The sequence below is a fragment of the Agelaius phoeniceus genome, chromosome 28 (genome assembly GCF_051311805.1).
Source record: "Agelaius phoeniceus isolate bAgePho1 chromosome 28, bAgePho1.hap1, whole genome shotgun sequence".
Classification (NCBI taxonomy): Eukaryota; Metazoa; Chordata; class Aves; order Passeriformes; family Icteridae; genus Agelaius; species Agelaius phoeniceus.
In genome coordinates this window covers 3972103-3993311 of record NC_135292.1, presented here as the reverse complement: position 1 = coordinate 3993311, position 21209 = coordinate 3972103, and the positions used below count along the sequence as shown (strand labels likewise).

Below are 21209 nucleotides of genomic sequence, written 5' to 3'. Positions count from 1 at the left end.
CCAGGAAAAAATGTTCCTGCCCTTGAACTTCCTTCCTATCCCCTCAACAAATTGCAATAAAACTATAAGCAAAGAAATAATAATTGAAATTAAATAAATTATAATAAAAATAAAATATAAAAATCTCAACTCTTCTTTACAATGATTCAACTCCAACAATGATTCAACTCAAACCAACAATAACTATTACTATAATATTACCAATGCATATAAATAAACAAATTATATATCAAGAAATACCTTTTGAAAATTTTAACTCGATGACTAATGTACTTTAGATAAAATTATCTAAAGAAACTACCATGCAATCTAACACCTCTTAGTTAAACAATTCATATTACAAATATACTAAACACAAAACCAAACACCACTACAATTTCTCAGACATTTCAACCAAAAAATTAAACTTTAATAACATCCTTAAGTACACTTGAAAAATTAAAATTATTTTTAAAACATTAATTGTGTGCAGGTGGTTTTATTTTGATATTGGTTTTTGGACTGTTTGGGTTAGATGATTTAAAAAATGGGACTTTTATAGGAATTGAATCAGCTGAGAAGGTGGCACTCTGCAAACAGAACTGACTGAAAATGAACGGGACAGAAATCAGTAACTCTGAAAGTTTTATTTGCTATCAAATACATCCCACACACCCAGCCCCACACAATCCACATCCCATTGCTCCAAATTGGGATCCCACTTCTCCCAATCTCCTTCCAACTCCATCTCAACTTGACAGCTGTGGAATGGAGTGAGTTTGGCCTGGGATTAAGTTTTTTGAGGAGGGAACAAGCAATCTGAGGTGGAATTGAGCCCTTTGGGGTTAAAATTCAGTTATTTTCAGTGGAATTTGAGTGGTTTTGAGGTGACTGTTCCATCCCAATGGACTTTTGGAGGACAGAGAGATGGAGAAGAGAAAAAAATTCAGGCCAAACCAAAGGAGAAGCAGCCAGGTGTGTTCCCAACATGGATCACAGGGAATGTGAGTGACCAGGGCTGTGCCCAAAGTGCCTCCTCCAGTGGGGGATGGAGCTGCAGCAGCGCACGAAGCTCTTCCCGCACTCGGGGCACTCGCAGGGCTTCCCTTACCGGTGCCTCCGTTGGTGTTTGGTCAAGGTAGAGCTGATGGAGAAGCTCTTCCCACACTGGGGACACTCGTAGGGCCTCTCCCCGGTGTGGATGCGCCGGTGGGTGACGAGGTGGGAGTTGCGCTGGAATCCCTTCCCGCAGTCTGGGCATTGGAATGGCCTCTCCTCTGTGTGAATCCAATAGTGCTGGAGGAGATTGGAGCAGGTCTGATACCTCTTCCTGCATTTATCACACTCGTAGGGCCTCTCCCCTGTGTGGATGCGCCGATGGGTGACGAGGGTGGAGTTGCGCTGGAATCCCTTCCCACAGTCGGGGCATTGGAAGGGCCTCTCCTCTGTGTGACTCTGATAGTGCCGGAGGAGACTGGAGCTGGTCTGAAACCTCTTCGCACACTTGGAGCACTCATAGGGTCTCTCCCCTGTGTGGGTCCTCTGGTGCCTGATCAGGTCGGAGCTCCAGCTGAAGCTCTTCCCACACTCCCCACACTCGTAGGGCCGTTCCCCAGTGTGGGTCCTCTGGTGCCTGATCAGGCGGCAGTTCCACCTGAAGCTCTTCCCACACTCCACGCATGTGTGGGGCTTCTCCCCATCATGGAGCTGCTCATGGAGCACCAGCTCCGAGCTCTGGCTCCATCTCCGGCCGCCTTCCCGGCCCAGGCTGCCTCTTTCCCCCTCACATCCCCGCCATCTGCGTTTGCAGCCCCTCCTCGTGCGGCATCTCCGGGCCTTTTCCTCCCCGTTGGCTTCCTGCGCCGTGGAGCCGCTCAAAACGGCCTCTGCCACCAGGTTCTGCCGCGGGCATTTGTCCTCCCTGCTCTCCATGCTCAGCTCCTGCTCTGGGCGAGGAAGGACAAGGACAGCATGGGATTTGCCTCCGTGCCACAGGCAAGGGCAACGAGATCCCCCCAGGCCGTCTCTGGGGACGCACTGCCCCCTCTTGGCTCTCCCCATTTCGGGATGCCGGGGCTGTTTGGGCTCCCGGGCTCCCTTCTCCCCTCATTCTCTGCTCTGCGCTGCAGCGGCTCCAAGGAGTCCCCCCTGCCCCTCTCCAGGCTCTTGAGGCTCCCGCCAATGGCGGCGCTCCCCCCTCTCTGGCCTCCCCACTTTGGCCTCCTGGGGCACACAGGGCTCTGCTCCTCCAGGCTGCCTCTGCTGGCAGCCGCCACCGCCACCCCCCGATGTCCCCCCGAGGGGCCTTTTCCGCTCACCCTTGGACTTCTTCATTCTCCAAACATCCCCCCAAAAACCCAACCCAGGGACCCCCCGGGATATCCGGGCCGGGCTCCCCCTCCCCGCTCACCGGAGCCATGGGGGGGGCGATGATCCCACAGGTGGGGGCTGCGAATTCAGGCAGGGCTCGAGACCGCGTGGCTCCCGCAGCTCAGCCTTGATCCGCCCTTGTCCCTCCTCTTCCTCTTCCTCCCATCGTCCTCTTCCCTCCCCCCTCCAGCTCCTCCCTGTTATCCCCACCGCCTTCTCAACTTCCATCCCTGCCCTTCCATTCCTTCTCCTCCTCCTCCTCCCTAACCCCACCTCCTTCTCCTCCTTCCATCGCTGCTCTCTCTCCGCCTTCATCCCTCCCCCCTTTCCTCCTCCTCCCCCCTAACCCCGCCTCCTCCTCCCCCTCCATCCCTGCCCTTCCCTCCCTCCTCCTCCTCCTCCTCCCCCAGCAGCAGCCACACCCTCGGTGCCCCGTTCCCGCAGCCCTCGCAGCCCGCGGCAGCAGCGGCCATGGAGCCGGGCCAGGTCGGCATGGGCAGCGCGGGGCTCTCGGCTGCTCCCAGCCGCTGCGGGCGGGGGGAACCCGGCCCGGGCCAAAGGAGAGGCAAACTGGGCAAACTGGGGGCTGCACATCCAAACTGGGCCTTGCTGGGGACCCTGCCTGGCCACTGCCAGCCCTTGGGGCTCCTCTCGGCACATCCGCCAGGGGGGAACGCACACAGGCCTGGGGGATCCCAGCAGTGGCAGCACTGCCAGGGACTGGGCTGCACTGGGATCGTACTGGGACTGACTGGGGCTGTACTGGCTTTGTACTGACATCAGACTGGGATTGTACTGGGAGTGACTGGGATTATGCTGAGAGTGACTGGGAACAGCTGTGAACAACTGGGATCACGCCAGGAGCAACTGGGAGTGACTGGGAGCCCGCTGGGGGTGACTGGAAACTGCTGGGCTTATACTGGGGTGAACTGGGATCATGCTGGAGCTGACTGGGATCATTCTGGCAGTGAGTGCCACTACACTGAGCCTGACTGGGAGTGCTTGGGAGCAAATGGGATCATACTGGAAGGAACTGGAAAGATGCTGGAGGGAACTGGGCTACACTGGGAGATACTGGGAGTGACTGGAACAAAAGTGAGGGTGAAAGAGAGCAACTGGAACCATGTGGAGCACAACTGGTTCATACTGGCAGGGACTGGGAGCACACTGGGCTCATCTCTGGATCATACTGGGAGGGACTGGACTAATACTGGGAGGATCTGAGAGGGACTGGGAGCACACCCTGCACATCATCCCCCAGACTGGGCCTGACTGGGAGCAACTGGGAGCACGCTGGCAGCAAATGGCATCATACTGGGACTAACTGGGCTGATCTAGGGAGCAACTGGAACCACACTGGAGGCAGCTGGGACCATACTGGGAGAGATTGGAAGCAACTGGGATTATACTGGGACCCCACTGGGAGGGCTGGCATGTGACTGGGATCAAACTGGAGCTTACTGGGATCATATTGGGGTTGAAAGGGAGCGACTGGGATCACACTTTGGGCTACTGGGAGCAGCTGAGGGAAACTGGGATGATGCTGCAAGCAAACTGGAGGAACTGGGAAGGACTGGATGCATGCTGGGGGCAACTGGGATATACTGGGCATGACTGGGGGATCATACTGGGATAACTGACACCTTACTGGGGCCACTAGCAGTGCCTGGGAATGACTGCAGACATGCTGGGGGCAACTGGGATATACTGGGAGTGTCTGGAACCATCCTGGGGGGACTGGAACCACACTGGGAACAACTGGGACCATGCTGGGGAGAACTGGGACCACACTGGGGGCAACTGGGAGTGAGTGGGACCATGCTGGGAGGGACTGGGATCATATGGGGAGGGACTGGGACTAGAGCAGGGGCAACTGGGTCCAACTGGGACCATCCTGGGAGTGTCTGTAACCATAGGGGAGTGATGGAAGCACACTGGGAACAGCTGGGCCCATGCTGGGAGCAACTGGGATCCCACTGGGGGCACTGGCATCAGACTGGGAGTGACTGGGAGCAACTGGGATTGGACTGCAAGGGACTGGGATCATACTGGGAGTGGCTACACTCATACTGGGATTATACTGGCTGTGAATGGAACCTGACTGGGGCTTACTGGGAGCTACTGGGCCCATGTTGGGAGGAAAATGTGACCCACTGGGAGCAACTGGGATCGGCTGGAAGGTTCTGGAACCATGCTGAGAGGACTGAGACTACAACTGGGGCAACTGGGATCATCCTGGGAGCAACTGGGGCCACCCTTTGAGCAACAGATGGAAACTGGGATGATGCCAGAGGAAACTGGGAGGAACTGGGAAAGACTGGGATCATTCTGAGGTAACTGAAACATACTGGGAGTGTCTCTAACCATCCTGGGGGCACTGGAACCACACTGGGAACAGCTGGGATCATGCTGGGAGCAACTGGGACGATGCTGGGGGAAACTGAATCTGCCCTGGAGGCAACTGGGCACGACTGGGACCCTGCTGGGAGGGACTGGGACTATTCTTGGGGCAACTGGGATCATCATGGGAGGAACTGGGAACCTCTGGAATTATGCTGGGAGCAACTGGGATCACACTGGGATCCCAGTGAGAGCAGCTGAGTCCATGCTGGGTTACACTGGGATCTCATTGAGAGCGACTGGAATCACACTGGGATTGACTGGGAGTGGCTGGTTTTGTGGATTTTGGGGGTTTGGATTTTGGGGGATTTTCTTGGCATTTTGAGGGGGAGTTTTCTGGGGGAGTTTGGGGGTTTATTGAAATTTTTGTGGCTCTTTCTGAATTTTGGGGGTTTTACTGGGATTTTGTTGGGATTTTTTGGGATTCTCAGAAATTCCTGGGGTTTTATTGGGATTTTTAGGAGATTTTGGGGCATTTTTTTGGAATTGTGGTGGCATTCAGAGGGATTAATTGGGGATTTGGGGTTATGAGGATTTTTGGTGGGATTTGGGGGGTTTTGGGTGTTGCCAGGATTTCTTTGCATCTTGGGGGAGATTTTGTGGGACTTTTTCTAGATTTGGGGACATCTTTGGGGGATTTGCGGAGTTTAATCAGGATTTTTGGGGTTTTTGGCATTCCAAAGGATTTTGTGGGCTTTTATTGGGATTCTAGGGTGTTCTAATGGGAGTTTGAGAGATTTCAAAGGATTTTGTGGGTTTTATTGGGACTTTTGGGGCTTTTAAGGAGATTTTGGTGCCTCTCAGCCCTTCCCCACACGCAGGGACTGTCCCAAAGCCCCCCTAAAATTCCACTAAAACCCCACAAATCCCCAAAAATTACAAGATAACCCTCAAAAACCCCAGGGAATCTTCAAACATCCCAGTGGAACTCACCAAAATTTTAAAAAACTCACTAAATTTTCAATAAATCTCCCCCCAAAAGCCCCCACAACCCCAACAAAACACCAAAAATCCAAAATCCCCCAAATCAACAAAACCCCCCAAAATCACATAACCATCCCAAAACCAAATAATTCTTCCCAAAAACCGCAATAATCCCTCCTAAACTCCCAACAAAATCCCAAAAAAGCCACCCCCAAATCCCCAAAACCCCTCTCAGAACCCCAAAGTCCCCACAAACCCCCTCAGACTCAGTGGGGCCGTCCTGGATCAGGGGGCACCGGCCGGTGCAAAGGAGCCACTGCAGGGGGCCCTGGGAGCTTTTTGGGGAGGGGGCACCATGGGAGACCCCCCCAAAACCGGGGGGGGGAACCCCTGCAGTGCCCCCTCCCCCCGAAACCCCCAGACCCCGGTTCAGGGTGGGCCTGGGACCCCCCGGGACCCCCAAATCTCCCCCGGGACCCCTCCAGGAACGCCCAACCCCGCAGAGCTCCCCCAGTGTTGGCCCAGAACCTCTCTGGACCCCCAAACCCTCCCCAGGACCCCAAAAACCTCCCCAGGACCCTCAACCCCCCCAGTTCTCCCCAAAATTCACCCCAGACCCACCTGAGACGCCCCCAAATCCATCAGACTGCCCCAAATCCCCCTCGGACCCCTCAATCCCCCCAAACCTCATGAAATCGCCTCAGACTCCTCGAAATTCCCCAGACCCACCTCAGAACCGCCCAGATCCACTCACAACCGCCCAGTTCCTCTCGCAATCCCCCAAAATCCCCCCAGACTCTCCCAATTCCCCTCAGTTCCCCCTAAACCCACCTGAGAACGCTCCAGACGCTCTCAAGCTCCCCCCAAAGCTCCCTAAAGCCCCCTCAGACCCACCAAAGCCCCCTCAGACCCCCTCATTCCCCCCAAACCCACCGCACACCCTCGTGTTTCCCGTCGATGCCCCCAAAAATCCCCAATTTCCCCTCAGACCCGCCCCAAACCCCCCCAGTTTGCCCCCGGCCCCACCTCAGCTCCGCTCTCCCTCAGAATCGCGCGCCTCCACCGCGTGTGCGGGCTCCCAGCAATGGCGGCGCGCCCCGCCCCGAACCAACCAATCAGCGCGCTGCACATCCCTGAACTAACCAATCACGGCGCGGATCCCCCAGCAAGGCCCGCCTCCCCCTCGCCGTCCCAGCCAATCAGAGGCGACCGGAAGCGGCGCCCCCTTCCCCGCTGCCGCCGGGACCCCCCGGGCTCGGGACAGGAGCGGGAGGGGCCTGAGAGGGGATCGGGGGGGGGCGGGGGAGGGTCCGGGGGGTCTGGGGGGGCTTTGGGGAGGGGTCCGGGGGTTTGGGGGGGTCTGGGGAGGGGTCCGGGGGCACTGTGGGGGGACCTGGGGGGTGCAGATGGGTCCTAAGAGGAGTCTCGGGAGGGGGAGGGGGTCGTGGGAGGGTCTGGGGAGGTTTTGAGGAGGGGTCGTAGGAAGGTCTTGGGAAGGTCTGGGGGTGTTGGGATGGTCCTGGGGGAATTTGGGGAGGGCTCTGGGGGGTCCTGAGGGTGTCCTGGAGGGTTTTGGAGGTTTGGGGAGGGGCTTTGGGGGGTCTGGAAGGGTTTTGGGAGAGGGTCTGGTGGGGGGGGGGGGATTTGGGGAGTTTTGGGGAGAGGTCCCGGCGCGATCTGGGGAGGGGCTGGGGGAGCCTGAGTTGGGTTTGGGGAGGGGTCTGGAGGGTCCTGGGTGGGGTCTTGGGAAGGGTCTGGGGGGGTCTCAGGGGACATCCTGGGCTGGGCCCCATTGGGGTCTGGGGGCTCTCAGGGGGGACCTGGGCCAACCTTGGGGGGCTCTGGGGGTTCTGGGGGAGATTTGGGGGTCCCCGGGGGTCCCAGGCCCACCCTGAACCGGGGTCTGGGGGTTTTGGGGGGAGGGGGCACAGCAGGGGTTCCCCCCCCCGGTTTTTGGGGGGTCTCCCATGGTGCCCCCTCCCCAAAAAGCTCCCAGGGCCCCCTGAAGTGGCTCCTTTCCACCGGCCGGTGCCCCCTGATCCAGGACGGCCCCACTGAGTCTGGGGGGGTTTGTGGGGACTTTGGGGTTCTGAGAGGGGTTTTGGGGATTTGGGGGTGGCTTTTTTGGGCTTTTTTGGGATTTTGTTGGGAGTTTAGGAGGGATTATTGGGGGTTTGGGGGAGAATTGTTGGGGTTTGAGATGGTTATGTGATTTTGGGGGGTTTTGTTGATTTGGGGTGTTTTGGATTTTTGGTGTTTTGTTGGGGTTGTGTAGGTTTTTTGGGGATTTATTGAAAAATTGGGGAGTTTTTAAAATTTTGCTGAGTTCCACTGGGATGTTTGGTGATTCTCTGGGGTTTTTGAGGGTTATCTTGTAATTTTTGGGGATTTGTGGGGTTTTAGTGGAATTTTAGGGGGGCTTTGGGACAGTCCCTGGGTGTGGGGAAGGGCTGAGAGGCACCAAAATCTCCTTAAAAGCCCCAAAAGTCCCAATAAAACCCACTAAATCCCAATTAAATCTCTCAAACTCCCATTAGAACACCCTAGAATCCCAATATAAACCCACAAAATCCTTTGAAATCCCAATAACCCAAAAAATCCAGATTAAACTCGGCAAATCCCCACAAAATGTCCCCAAAACCATTAAAAGTCCCACAAAATCTCCCCCAAGACCCAAAGAAATCCTGGCAACACCCAAAAAAAACCCACAAAGACCTTCAAATCCCTCCAAGAATCCCAAAAATTCTCAAATCCCCAATGAATCCCACTAAATGCCACCACAATTCCAATAAAATGCCCCAAAATCTCCTAAAAATCCCAACCAAATCCCAGTAAAAGCCACAAAAAATTTCAATAAACCCCCAACCACCCCCAGAAAAACTCCCCCTCAAAATGCCAAGAAAATCCCCCAAAATCCAAACCCCCCAAATCCACAAAACCAGCCACTCCCAGTCAATCCCAGTGTGATTCCAGTCGCTCTCAATGAGATCCCAGTGTAACCCAGCATGGACTCAGCTGCTCTCACTGGGATCCCAGTGTGATCCCAGTTGCTCCCAGCATAATTCCAGATGTTCCCAGTTCCTCCCATGATGATCCCAGTTGCCCCAAGAATAGTCCCAGTCCCTCCCAGCAGGGTCCCAGTCGTGCCCAGTTGCCTCCAGGGTAGATTCAGTTTCCCCCAGCATCGTCCCAGTTGCTCCCAGCATGGTCCCAGCTGTTCCCAGGGTGGTTCCAGTGCCCCCAGTATGGTTAGAGACACTCCCAGTATGTTTCAGTTACCTCAGAATGATCCCAGTCTTTCCCAGTTCCTCCCAGTTTCCTCTAGCATCAACCCAGTTTCTATCTGTTGCTCAAAGGGTGGCCCCAGTTGCTCCCAGGATGATCCCAGTTGCCCCAGTTGTAGTCTCAGTCCTCTCAGCATGGTTCCAGAACCTTCCAGCCGATCCCAGTTGCTCCCAGTGGGTCACATTTTCCTCCCAACATGGGCCCAGTAGCTCCCAGTAAGCCCCAGTCAGGTTCCATTCACAGCCAGTATAATCCCAGTATGAGTGTAGCCACTCCCAGTATGATCCCAGTCCCTTGCAGTCCAATCCCAGTTGCTCCCAGTCACTCCCAGTCTGATGCCAGTGCCCCCAGTGTGATCCCAGTTGCTCCCAGCATGGGCCCAGCTGTTCCCAGTGTGCTTCCATCACTCCCCTATGGTTACAGACACTCCCAGGATGGTCCCAGTTGGACCCAGTTGCCCCTGCTCTAGTCCCAGTCCCTCCCCAGATGATCCCAGTCCCTCCCAGCATGGTCCCACTCACTCCCAGTTGCCCCCAGTGTGGTCCCAGTTGTCCCCAGCATGGTCCCAGTTGTTCCCAGTGTGGTTCCAGTCCCCCCAGGATGGTTCCAGACACTCCCAGTATATCCCAGTTGCCCCCAGCATGTCTGCAGTCATTTCCAGGCACTGCCCGTGGCCCCAGTAAGGTGTCAGTTATCCCAGTATGATCCCCCAGTCATGCCCAGTATATCCCATTTGCCCCCAGCATGCATCCAGTCCTTCCCAGTTCCTCCAGTTTGCTTGCAGCATCATCCCAGTTTCCCTCAGCTGCTCCCAGTAGCCCAAAGTGTGATCCCAGTCGCTCCCTTTCAACCCCAATATGATCCCAGTAAGCTCCAGTTTGATCCCAGTCACATGCCAGCCCTCCCAGTGTGGTCCCAGTATAATCCCAGTTGCTTCCAGTCTCTCCCAGTATGGTTCCAGTGTGGTTCCAGTTTCTTCCTAGATCAGCCCAGTCAGTCCCAGTATGATGCCATTTGCTGCCAGCATGCTCCCAGTTGCTCCCAGTCAGGCCCAGTATGGGGGATGATGTGCAGGGTGTGCTCCCAGTCCCTCTCAGATCCTCCCAGTATTAGTCCAGTCTCTCCCAGTATGATCCAAATATGGCCCCAGTGTGCTCCCAGTCCCTGCCAGTATGAACCAGTTGTGCTCCACATGGTTCCAGTTGCTCTCTTTCACCCTCACTTTTGTTCCAGTCACTCCCAGTATCTCCCAGTGTAGCCCAGTCCCCTCCAGCATCTTTCCAGTTCCTTCCACTATGATCCCATTTGCTCCCAAGCACTCCCAGTCAGCCTCAGTGTAGTGGCACTCACTGCCAGAATGATCCCAGTCAGCTCCAGCATGATCCCAGTTCATCCCAGTATAAGCCCAGCAGTTTCCAATCACCACCAGTGTGCAGCCAGTCACTCCCAGTTGCTCCTGGCGTGATCCCAGTTGTTCACAGCTGTTCCCAGTCACCCTCAGCATAATCCCAGTCACCCTCTGTACGATCCCAGTGCAGCCCAGTCCCTGGCAGTGCTGCCACTGCTGGGATCCCCCAGGCCTGTGTGCATTCCCCCCTGGCGGATGTGCCGAGAGGAGCCCCAAGGGCTGGCAGGGGCCAGGCAGGGTCCCCAGCAAGGCCCAGTTTGGATGTGCAGCCCCCAGTTTGGCCAGTTTGCCTCTCCTTTGGCCCGGGCCGGGTTCCCCCCGCCCGCAGCGGCTGGGAGCAGCCGAGAGCCCCGCGCTGCCCATGCCGACCTGGCCCGGCTCCATGGCCGCTGCTGCCGCGGGCTGCGAGGGCTGCGGGAATGGGGCACCGAGGGTGTGGCTGCTGCTGGGGGAGGAGGAGGAGGGAGGGAAGGGCAGGGATGGAGGGGGAGGAGGAGGCGGGGTAAGGGGGCAGGAGGAGGAAAGGGAGGAGGGATGGAAGGGGAGGGATGAAGGCGGAGAGAGAGCAGCGATGGAAGGAGGAGAAGGAGGTGGGGTTAGGGAGGAGGAGAAGGGATGGAAGGGGAGGGATGGAAGTTGAGAAGCCGGTGGGCATAACAGAGGAGCTGGAGGGGGGATGGAAGAGGAGGAGCGGGAGGAAGAGGAAGAGGAGGGACAAAGGCAGATCAAGGCTGAGCTGCGGGAGCCACGCGGTCTCGATCCCTGCCTGAATTCGCAGCCCCCACCTGTGGGATCATCGCCCCCCCCATGGCTCCGGTGAGCGGGGAGGGGGAGCCCGGCCCGGATATCCCGGGGGGTCCCTGGGTTGGGTTTTTGGGGGGATGTTTGGAGAATGAAGAAGTCCAAGGGTGAGCGGAAAAGGCCCCTCGGGGGGACATCGGGGGGTGGCGGTGGCGGCTGCCAGCAGAGGCAGCCTGGAGGAGCAGAGCCCTGTGTCCCCCAGGAGGCCAAAGTGGGGAGGCCAGAGAGGGGGGAGCGCCGCCATTGGCGGGAGCCTCAAGAGCCTGGAGAGGGGCAGGGGGGACTCCTTGGAGCCGCTGCAGCCCAGAGCAGAGAATGAGGGGAGAAGGGAGCCCGGGAGCCCAAACAGCCCCGGCATCCCGAAATGGGGAGAGCCAAGAGGGGGGAGCTTTTGGCATTGCTGGCACTGTGGATCAGAATCCTCCAGACCAGGATAGCCTGAAGTGGGATCAAATATGGACTGGGACTGTATGGACTGGGATCCCAGGTTTCTGGGACCATATGGATCAGGACCACACGGACTGGGATCAAATATGGACTGGGACTGTTTTTTAAAGTAACTTTGTTCTATAGTTTTTATTTCTGTTGTTAATTAAGCTCAGTGAAATAGCTGCTTGTGTTAAACTGCCTGCTTGGATGGGATAACATCCAATGCACCCAGGATGAGGACACCTGTACAGATCTGCCAACTATCAGCACTCCCCGTCTGAAGGCAGAGTGCACCAAGGCCCAAAACTGGAGGTGATAAAGAGAATGGACTAAAACCACAACCAAGAAACACACATGCTCTGAAAAGGCAGACCCAGGGAGGGGCCATGTAAAATCATTCCTGGAATATGTAAAGTAGTTTATGGATATGCATGAGGGTCTATGAATATGCACCAGGCTGATGTAAGGGGAAAGGTATTTCAGGGCGATGCAGATTCCTTGGTTGTGGTTTTAGTCCATTCTTATCACCTCCAGTTTTTGGGCTTTGGTCCACTCTGACTCTGAGAAATTGAGGTTTTGGGATTTTTAGTATGTTGTGGATGGAAGCAAAATGGAGGACACAGTGTTTCGTCCTGGGTTTCTTCTTCATGCTTCTTCCTTCTTCTTCATGGGTTTGGGTGGCTTTTTGTAATTGGGCAGAAATTCCACATTGCAGGCTCTTTGGGATCAGTTATTGGGTTAAAAGGGAAAATAATCTAGGTGTCAGTTCTTAATTGGATAGTTTAGTCTTAAAAGACCTTGGAACAAGAGATTGTTGGCCATTTTGTGCCTTCTAATGAAAAGCTGCTGAACTCCCAGTAATGAGGCTGTTTTACTGATAAGAAATAATAAACACTTGAGTCTGAACATGAATTACTGTCTCAAGTGCCTTCAATCCAGAGCCAGTGAAACCAACAACTGGTACCCCACAGCTTGAGGTAGTGCCACGGCAGAACTTGTTCATGCTCTTTTCCCCTGGTGATTTTCTACTCCCGTCCAGACTCTGATAGCAAAGCCATGCTGGTGACAAAAGATTGACCTTGGCATCCTGGGGCACTTTCTGGGTGGGTGTTTGAATCTGCTTTTCCAGGCCTCGGGCTGAGCAGGGTGAGGCCGAGGCCTGGGCCCCTCCAGGCGGCGCCGGGAGCCCCGGGGCAGCGGCGAGGGGCGGCCCTGAGGGGCGGCACAGGGGGCATTTCCCCCGAGCGGGCGGGCGGGCGGGCGGCGGGGAAAGGCGCCCTGGGCACAAGGGCAGGCACAAGGGCCCCAGCTCTCTGCAGTGCGGGCGGCCCAGCGCCAATCGCTGCTCCCGGAGCCGCTGCCAGGGCCGGGTCTCCTCCCCGCCGCTGACCCTGCACCTGCAGCGCTGCCTCCGCCTCTGCCGGGCTCCCCGGCACGGACGGCAAGGACGTGGACACGCTGCAGCAGGGGCCCAGCAGGGACACCCAGATGGTGCCGGGGCTGCAGCTCCTCTCCTGCAAGGAAAGGCTGACACAGCTCGGCTTCTTCAGCCTGGGAAAGAGACCCAGCCTTGATCCAGCTGTGGCCTTCCAGTACCTGAGGGCAACACACAAGAAAGCTGGACAGGGACTTTGTACGGGGGCAGGCAAGGACAGGACAAGGGAGCATAGATCCAAATGGAGAGAGATTAGGTTTAGGTAAGGGATTCAGAAAAAAGACTCTCCTGGAACAGGTTGCCCAGAGAAGGTGGGCATGTCCCGTCCCTGACAGTGTTCAAGGCCAGGCTGCATGGAGCTCTAGACAAGCCGGTCCAGTGCAAGGGGTCCCCAGCCACAGCAGGGGGGTTGCAGCCATGGGATTTTCCAGATCCCTTCCAAGCCAAACCATGCCACGACTCCATGATTCTGGGATACTTCCCCTCCTCATCCTCTGGCAGAAAAAGAAACTTGGCCCCAAGTTCCACACTGCAGACCATGTCTATTGGCAGCCTGCAACTGTGTCAACAGAGGATGAAAAGAGATGACATTACTGACACGATTTCCCTTTTCTACTTGAAAAGTAAATGCTCTGCTCCTGTCCACTCTGGCAAAATTGTCAGAAGAGGCAATTGTTCCCCATGAAATGCTTGGTCTCATGCAAAGAGGAAAGAAGCCAGAAGCCAACACTCTTCGTTATTGCTACATTGTTTTCTTTGGTTACTTCTCTAATAGGAATGACTTTGGAGTGTGATTTGTTTGTTTCTCTCTTTCGTTCCTTGGGGCGCGCGGCGGCTCCTCCGTTGGGTTCGCGGGGGCCATGGAGGAACGGCCGCGAGCTCCGGCAGCTCCGCAGCAGCAGCAGCAGCAGCAGCAGTGCTTCTCTCGATCGGTTTTCCACTCGGCTTTTCACTCGCTCCCCATCCCCTTCTCCCTCTCACACTCACTCTACTCCCGTCCCGTCCCGTCCCATGCCGTGCCTCTCCCAGCCCGGCTGATGCTGTGTCCCGCAAGGCGCCCCTCGGCGGGGCCGCCCCGTGCTTGCCCCTGCCCGGCCCGCCGTGGTTCCGCCTCGGCCGGGCTCTCTCCGTCCTGGCTGTGGCGCCGCTGGAAGAGCCGCTCGCTCTGGTGCTGGCGGAGCAGCGCGGGCTTTTGGCCGCGCCTGGAGCGGGCTCTGGCCCAGCCCCGGCTGAGGCCCCGGCCCCGAACGAAGCCCCTGCCGCGGTTCCGCCCGCAGCCGCCCCGCTGCCACCCGGCTCCCACCCCGTGGCCGACAGCGTGGCCGGCAGCTGCCCCGCTCCGAGCTCCGCCGCTCGCCAGCTCGGCCGCCGGCCCCGAGCCGCCGCAGCCCGGGGCAGCTCGGCAAGCAGCAGCGCGCCGGGCGGGCGGGTGCCCCGGGCAGAAGAGCGGCAGCGCGGTGCCGCCCGCATGGGCGGAGAGGCCTCCCCTGGAGCAGCTCTAGTGGCAGGGCCCGCTGCTGGGCAGCGGCGGCTGCGGCAGCGTTTACTCCGGTCCCCGCCTCACCGACGGCGCCCCGGGAAGAGACGGGGCCGGCTCGGAGGGCGGCAGGCGATGAGCTCAGCCTTGGCTCGCAGGCGGCCATCAAGCGAGTGTCCCGGGAGCGCATCTCGGAGTGGGCGCGGCTGGGGAGTGAGCGGGGCCAGCGGGAGGAGCCGGCGGGGCGTGCAGGACGGGGCTGAGGCGAGGCCCGGCAGGGCGGCAGCCGGAACGCTGTGAGGGCAGCGAGCGTGGAGTGAGCGGGGGTCGCGCAGCGCCCCAGGCCGGGCCATGGCGAGCCGCGGCGGGGCCGGGCAGGGGCTGCCCAAGGCGCGGCGCAGCTTCGGCCCCGCTGACGGCATCGCGGTCCCCCCGCAGCGCAAGGGCGCCCTTGTGCCCCTGGAGCTGGCGCTGCTGTGGACGGTGTCGCAGCCTGGCTTCCCCAGCGTCGTGCGGCTCCTGGACGTGTTCGAGGTGCCCGAGGGCTTCGCGCTGCTCATGGAGCGTCCGCAGTGCTGTCAGCACCTCTGGTACTTCCTGCACGAGCGGCGGTTCCTGACGGAGCCCGTGGCGCGGGGGCTGTTCCGCCAGGTGCTGGAGGCCATGGGGCACTGCAGCAGCCGCGGCGTCCTGCACCGCCACATCAAGGCCGAGAACGTCCTCGTCAACCTGGCCATGGGCGAGGCGAAGCTCATCGACTTCGGCTGCGGCACGATCCTCCAGGACACATTCTACACCCGGATGTCAGGTGAGCCCAAAGCCGGGGCCCAGCCGGGCAGCAGAAGTTCCTCCCTTGGCTGGCATAGGGGGAAGAGGGAGGGAAGGAAGGAGGGAAGGAAGGAGGGAAGGAAGGAGGGGGAATCCACCTTCAGGCAGCTGCAGCCAAGTTGCTTTTTGGCAGGGCAGGGGCTGGCTGTTGTGGAACGGGAGCTGGCTGGGAGGGAGGGAGCAGCATGGGCCTGATGAGCTGCGCCCGTGTCCCATAGGAACGCTGGAGTACAGCCCACCGGAGTGGATCCTCTTTGGCTGTTACCATGGCCAGCCAGCCACCATCTGGTCCCTGGGCATCCTGCTCTATGAGCTGCTCTGTGGGCACCTTCCTTTCCACACCACCGAGGACATCGTCCGGGGCCAGCTCTTCTTCCTGCCCCGGGTGTCTCAAGGTGGGGATGCGCCTTCAAGGCATGAGGGGAAGAACGGGGTTGGGAGGGGCAGCTGGCACATAAGTGTCCTGCTCTTGCAGCTGGTGAGGAGGTGGATCTCCTGGGCTTAGCTGGAGGAGGTGGCACCTGTGCCTCTGTGCTGGTGTCCTCTGCAAGAGAGGATCGATAGGAAGCTTTTGGCTGCAGCTCTGAGCACTCCTGGTGTGGCCTGGGCACTGTGGAATGTGGGAGAGCATGGACAGGAGCCTTGTCCCGCTGAGCTTTGTGGACAGTTGGCTGGCTGAGAAAGGTCACGTCGACATAATACCCCTGCTTAAGGAAGAAGGAGAGAAGTCTAGAAGTCAGCAGTCAGTGTCCATATAAGGCAAGGACATTATGCCCTTGATGCAACAACAGGATAGGGAAGAGGCTCTTTTGCCAAAAATATGAAGAATAGTTTCAACAGAATAACCACAAGAATGCAGAAGTAGGCGTAGTTGGCCGATAAGTAACTAACCAATAATGAGCACTCCTTTGCAATATGTATGAGCTTTATTAACACCAATATAAATATGTGTGACTCTCAATAAAGTTCGAGACTTGTTGATCAGTCATATTGCATGCCACATTTCTCCTGCCGATCCAACACAAACCCAAACTCCAGCCCTGGGATACCCTATAAAAGCCCCACGGCCCTCCCTTTGCCCTGTCTTTCGGGGGTCAGAAATGGACTCTGGAGCTTTCTGAAACCCAGACCCGTCTCGTTTGTTCCTGGCACCGGCAGCTGCAGCCTCCCTGGACACCATGAACTCTGGAGAATGGGGGCAGCCAGTGGGGACAGGTCCTGGACTGCAAGATAAGTGTGTGTTCTGTTTGCCACCTGTCAGTGGTGGGGCAGTTATCTTCTGTTCATGGGGCAGTTTCTCTCTTCCACAACCAATCCTCCCTCTGGGGAGGTGTGTTCCATTAGTAGGCCATTAATTATTAGTTATTAATCTTCTGGTAATGTGCCACTGAGTGTCACTGCATGGCTGATTAAATGACATCATCCCATTGGGAGATGCTCCGCCCAGGGGGAGGAGCCAAGCATTCCTACATGGATAGAATCTGAGATTTGGAACACTGTAGGCAGCCTTTTCCTCCTGGATTCCCAGAGGAGCAGCTGTCTTTCTTCTCCACGGGATTCCCAGAGGATCAGCCTTTTCCAACTGGATTCCCAGAGGAAGGAAGATTCCCAGGCCCATCTACAGCAGCCCTGGACCTTCAGAGGAAAACTCCACCCTTCTCCAGGATCCCTGCTCCAACAGAGCCACACCTGGCACTGCAGGAGGGCTGCAGCCACCACTGAATGGGACTGCTGCCAGCACCCTGACCCACACGGTGTCACGTCCTGTTCTGACTCTGTCAGTGGGGTTTTTTTCATTTGTACTACTGCATTTATATTTTTAATTTTTCCTAAAAAAGAACTGTTATTCCTATTCCCATATCTTTGCCTGAAAGCTCCTTAATTTCGAAATTATAACAATTCAGAGGGAGGGGTTTACATTTTCCATTCCAGGGGAGGCTCCTGCCTTCCTTAGCAGACACCTGGCTTTTCAAACCAAGACAATAACAAAGTTACTTGAACACCACAGATAGAAAATCCTTTATTGCAGAGATTTTAATCTCTGCAAAAAGCCAATATTATGTGTCCATAACAATAAACCTCTCGCTGAGTGATGGTAGATGTCAAAGTAACTTTGTTATAAAGATATAGTTTTTATTTCTGTTGTTAATTAAGCTCAGTGAAATAGCTGCTTGTGTTAATCTGCCTGCTTGGATTGGATAACATCCAATGCACCCAGGATGAGGACACCTGTACAGATCTGCCAACTATCAGCACTCCCTGTCTGAAGTGAGCTACACTTTGGTAACATCTCATGTTTCATGCATGCAGTGGGTGACAAGATGATTTAAAATGCTCATAAAATAAACAAGAAAGGTCATTTTTGTTCCTCAAAATAACAACAACAACAACAACAACAACAACAACAAGAAGAAGTTCTGGTTTAATGAAAGGTGGAATCTGTTGCTCTTCAGAGCAAAGATTCATTGCTGGAATAAAGAGTGTTCAGCCCAGCTGTTTCTACTATGAGGCCGTATTTCATCCCCCCTGAAAGTCCTTCATGTTTGCACAGAAAACTGTCCCTGCACAGCCCAATAAATTCCATCACTTCAGCTGGCCAAACAACCACTGTGGTCAAGTGGGGTCTGAGCAGCTTCCAGGATCCCAAGCAGCTTCAGAGGCTTCATTTTACACCTCCTCTTCTCCCAGTGAATACCCAGCACCACCATCACTGTGGACCCATAGCTATGGATCACTGGCCTGGCCAGCACAGGGCTAATGTTTGCATCAGCCAGGAGGAGCTGCTCTGCCTGCCTGTCTGTCTCAGCCTCAGCCCTGAGACCCCAAATGCCTCCATTCTGGCCCAATCCTTCCTGGTGCTGAGCATAAGAACTCGTGCAGACAAGAGCAGGGGGGGAATCTCCCCAGCCGTTTATCACCTCAGCAACAAGACCTTGGCACCAGGCTGTTATCTGTAGCAGAAAGCAGCAGCAGGAAGGAGACACCAGATCACCAGCCCCAGGCCATGGCCCTGGTGCTGTCCTTACCAGTGATCAGTGTCTGCAGCTCTCCAGGAGCTCAGGGAGCAGGGATGCTCCTCACCATCTCATCTTACCCATGCACCCAAAGCCACGGCCAGCTGTGTGCTCCTGCCCACCAGCACATGCCAAGGCACAGCGTGGGATTCTTGGGGAGGTGTCCTCTGCAGGGCCAGGAGGTGGACTTGGTGATCCTTGAGGGTCCTTTCCAACCCAGGATATTTTGTGATTCTAAGGCTTTGGCCAGCCCAGGTTTCAGCCACCTCCCTGATCCATGTGTGATTGACCCCAAACCAGATCTTGCCTCTGTCTACCCTCCAGTGCAAGGAACATGTTGCATCTACCCCAGCCCCCTGCTTGTGTCTGATGGATCATGCTGACCTTTTCAACATATTTCTTGGAGTATTATAAAACATTACCTGACAAACAATAAAAAAAAAAAAAAAAAAAAAAAAAAAAAAAAAAAACACACCAAAAAAAAACCAAACCAAACCAAACCAAAAAACAAAACAAAACAAAAAAAAAAAAGAAAAAAACAAACCAAAAAAAACAACAGACCAGCCCGAAGAAAATCAATTTGGGTAATGATGGCCTTTTGTTCCAGTTTATCCTGCACCAGACTCCATAGATGGTAACTCTGAACATTTCCCAGACCTTCACTATAGAGCTTGGAACTGTCTCTCTGATTTCTTGGCTGTTTCATGACACGTGCATTTCTCCTATATAATCCCAGTGTTTTGCTTAGAAGCCATATTATAACTGGGAATCAATCTTCTTCATTTGAACATCTAGGACAGATTCACACATCATTTCACCATTAACAAGGATAGACTCAGCCTTGCAGATCTTTCAGGTTTCAAACCTGGCTGTGTTGTTTCAGTTCTTTGCTGCTGCCTGTGTTTTGTGAAAAAAAAAATAAAAAAAATTAAATAACCAGACTTTGGGACTTTCTGTTGTGGCTTGAAGAAGAACACAGGTTGTTTCATCACTGTTGTGAGACATGTGTTACCCGGCTCATTAATTCACAACAGTTCTTGTTTTCTCTGCCTTTTTCACGCTGATGTGATACATTTGTGAAGTCCAGGGTTGTACGGCAAGTGATTAATGCTGCAGTAAAATCTGATAAACTGAGATTCCAACAAAAAAGTGTGAAAAATGTAATCTCTAAAGTTCTGAAGCTCACATGTGACAAAACCCATAAATCCCCCCAGAAGCAGTCATTATGGTGAGTTACTAACTAGATTATGCAGCTGCATTTGTCATCATTTCCCATTACGTAGAGAATAAACCTGTCAGGCTGATTTATGGCAGAGGGCTCCACAAGATGGGAACGGGCACCTGTACTGTTCTGTGGAAACGATGAGAAATGCTGTGTGTGCTCAAGTGCTGAATGGAAAAGGAAGGATGGGAGATAACTGTTCTTTGAAGGCACTGATTCAGGGACAAAGACTTCAGAGAGGAGTCATGCTTACACCCATGGGATGGCAGGAAGAGTATCCACCAACCTGTCCCAACAGCAGCAGCAGCATCAGAATGCGTTCTCCACAGGTGGAGGGAAGAGAGGAGAGAGGAGGTCTTTTGAGGGGACCAAAGTCAGTCATGGAGAAATCCTAGAAGCCTGGAATGGGTCGGGTCACAAGGAATCTGAAAAACCATCTTGTTCTAACCCCTGCTGTGGGCCGTGACAAACTGAACAGCTGAATGCCTGGCTACTCAGGGGATACTCAAGGTTTTGGATTCCATGCCTGTGCATCTCCCGTGGAGCAGCTGGGTCTGCTGGGAGCAGATGGCATCCACCTGAGCTCAGAGCAGGCCAAAAGATGGGCAGATGTGGGACTGAGCAGGGCGAGGGACATCCCTGCACAGCAGCGCTCTGACAAGAGCAGCAGTGGCCTCCTCTCAGTGCCCTTCCCCGAGCAGCAGCCGCTGAACACCATGGTGGCTACACAGATGCTTTTGGCTCTGCAATCCCTTTGTGCTCAAAGGCCACGCTGGGCATTTCAGCTGGGCTGGAAGGTCTGGCTGGGCAGGGAACAGGCAAGAGGCACTGCTGGTGTGAGCTCCATGTGTTCACTGGGGACACAAGGAAGATTCTGTTCATCCAAAGAAAAACACAAGCAGCCAGTCCCTGCTAACACAGCAGTGCGACTCTGTCCAGAGCAGCTCAAATTCTCTGCCAGAACCACCCCCCTGCACCTTTCTGATCTGAAGGGGACTAGAAGTGGTTTCACTGCAGTTCTTTATTTCTGCTGTGTGAGAATGGGAAGGTTTCAGAGAAGTCTTGGATGGACTGGATCAGGGAAGAGTCAAGCAAGAAAAACTGAGCAACCATCACCCAACCCCACTGACAGAAGAACAAGTCCCATTAGGAAAAGCACCTCAGGTGTTTTCATAGTTGATAATATGTATCCTACTCAACATTATTGATTATAATCTTTTCCCTTTGGAACCTTATCAGTGGGGACTTCTGCCTGCTTTGTGAAGGGAGCCCCTGGGACCCATTCCCTCCTAGAGGGGCTGCATTTGCTGCCTGCCGGGGCTTTCATTGCTGGGCCCACTGGGAGCCCCTGAGCTGGGCTGGGCACCAAGGGCGGGGCTGGCCCGGCTGTGATGCCTCTGGCCCCTGTGACACCAGGGGCAGCGTGTCACAATGGGGGCAGCTGGAAAAGGCCCCCGCAGGTAACGCTGGCCCAGCACAGCCTGGGCAAGCGGTGAGTGCGCACGTGGCGGGGCTGGGCCGGGCCAGGGCCGGGCCACAAGCGCCGCACCCGGGCCTGCATTGTCCCCCTGCACCCAGGGCCAGCCCCTGGGGCCGGCGCCTTGGCCGGGGCACGGGGCTGCTGCTGCTGGCCCACT

General features: G+C 55.6%; 2 protein-coding genes across 2 annotated transcripts in view; one reads left to right on the top strand and one right to left on the bottom strand.

Annotated features, from left to right (window-relative positions):
• Window positions 1-6833, bottom strand: part of LOC143696064 (uncharacterized) — a 258015-nt gene extending 251182 nt beyond the window's left edge. The window contains exon 1 of the mRNA XM_077191276.1: window positions 6700-6833. Within this exon, the coding sequence (XP_077047391.1) occupies window positions 6700-6804 (105 nt within the window). The 5' untranslated portion in view covers window positions 6805-6833. The remainder of the gene's footprint in view (window positions 1-6699) is intronic.
• LOC143696054 (uncharacterized) overlaps window positions 1-21209 on the top strand; it is a 569411-nt gene that overhangs the window by 221884 nt on the left and 326318 nt on the right. The gene's annotated exons all lie outside the window — the stretch shown is intronic.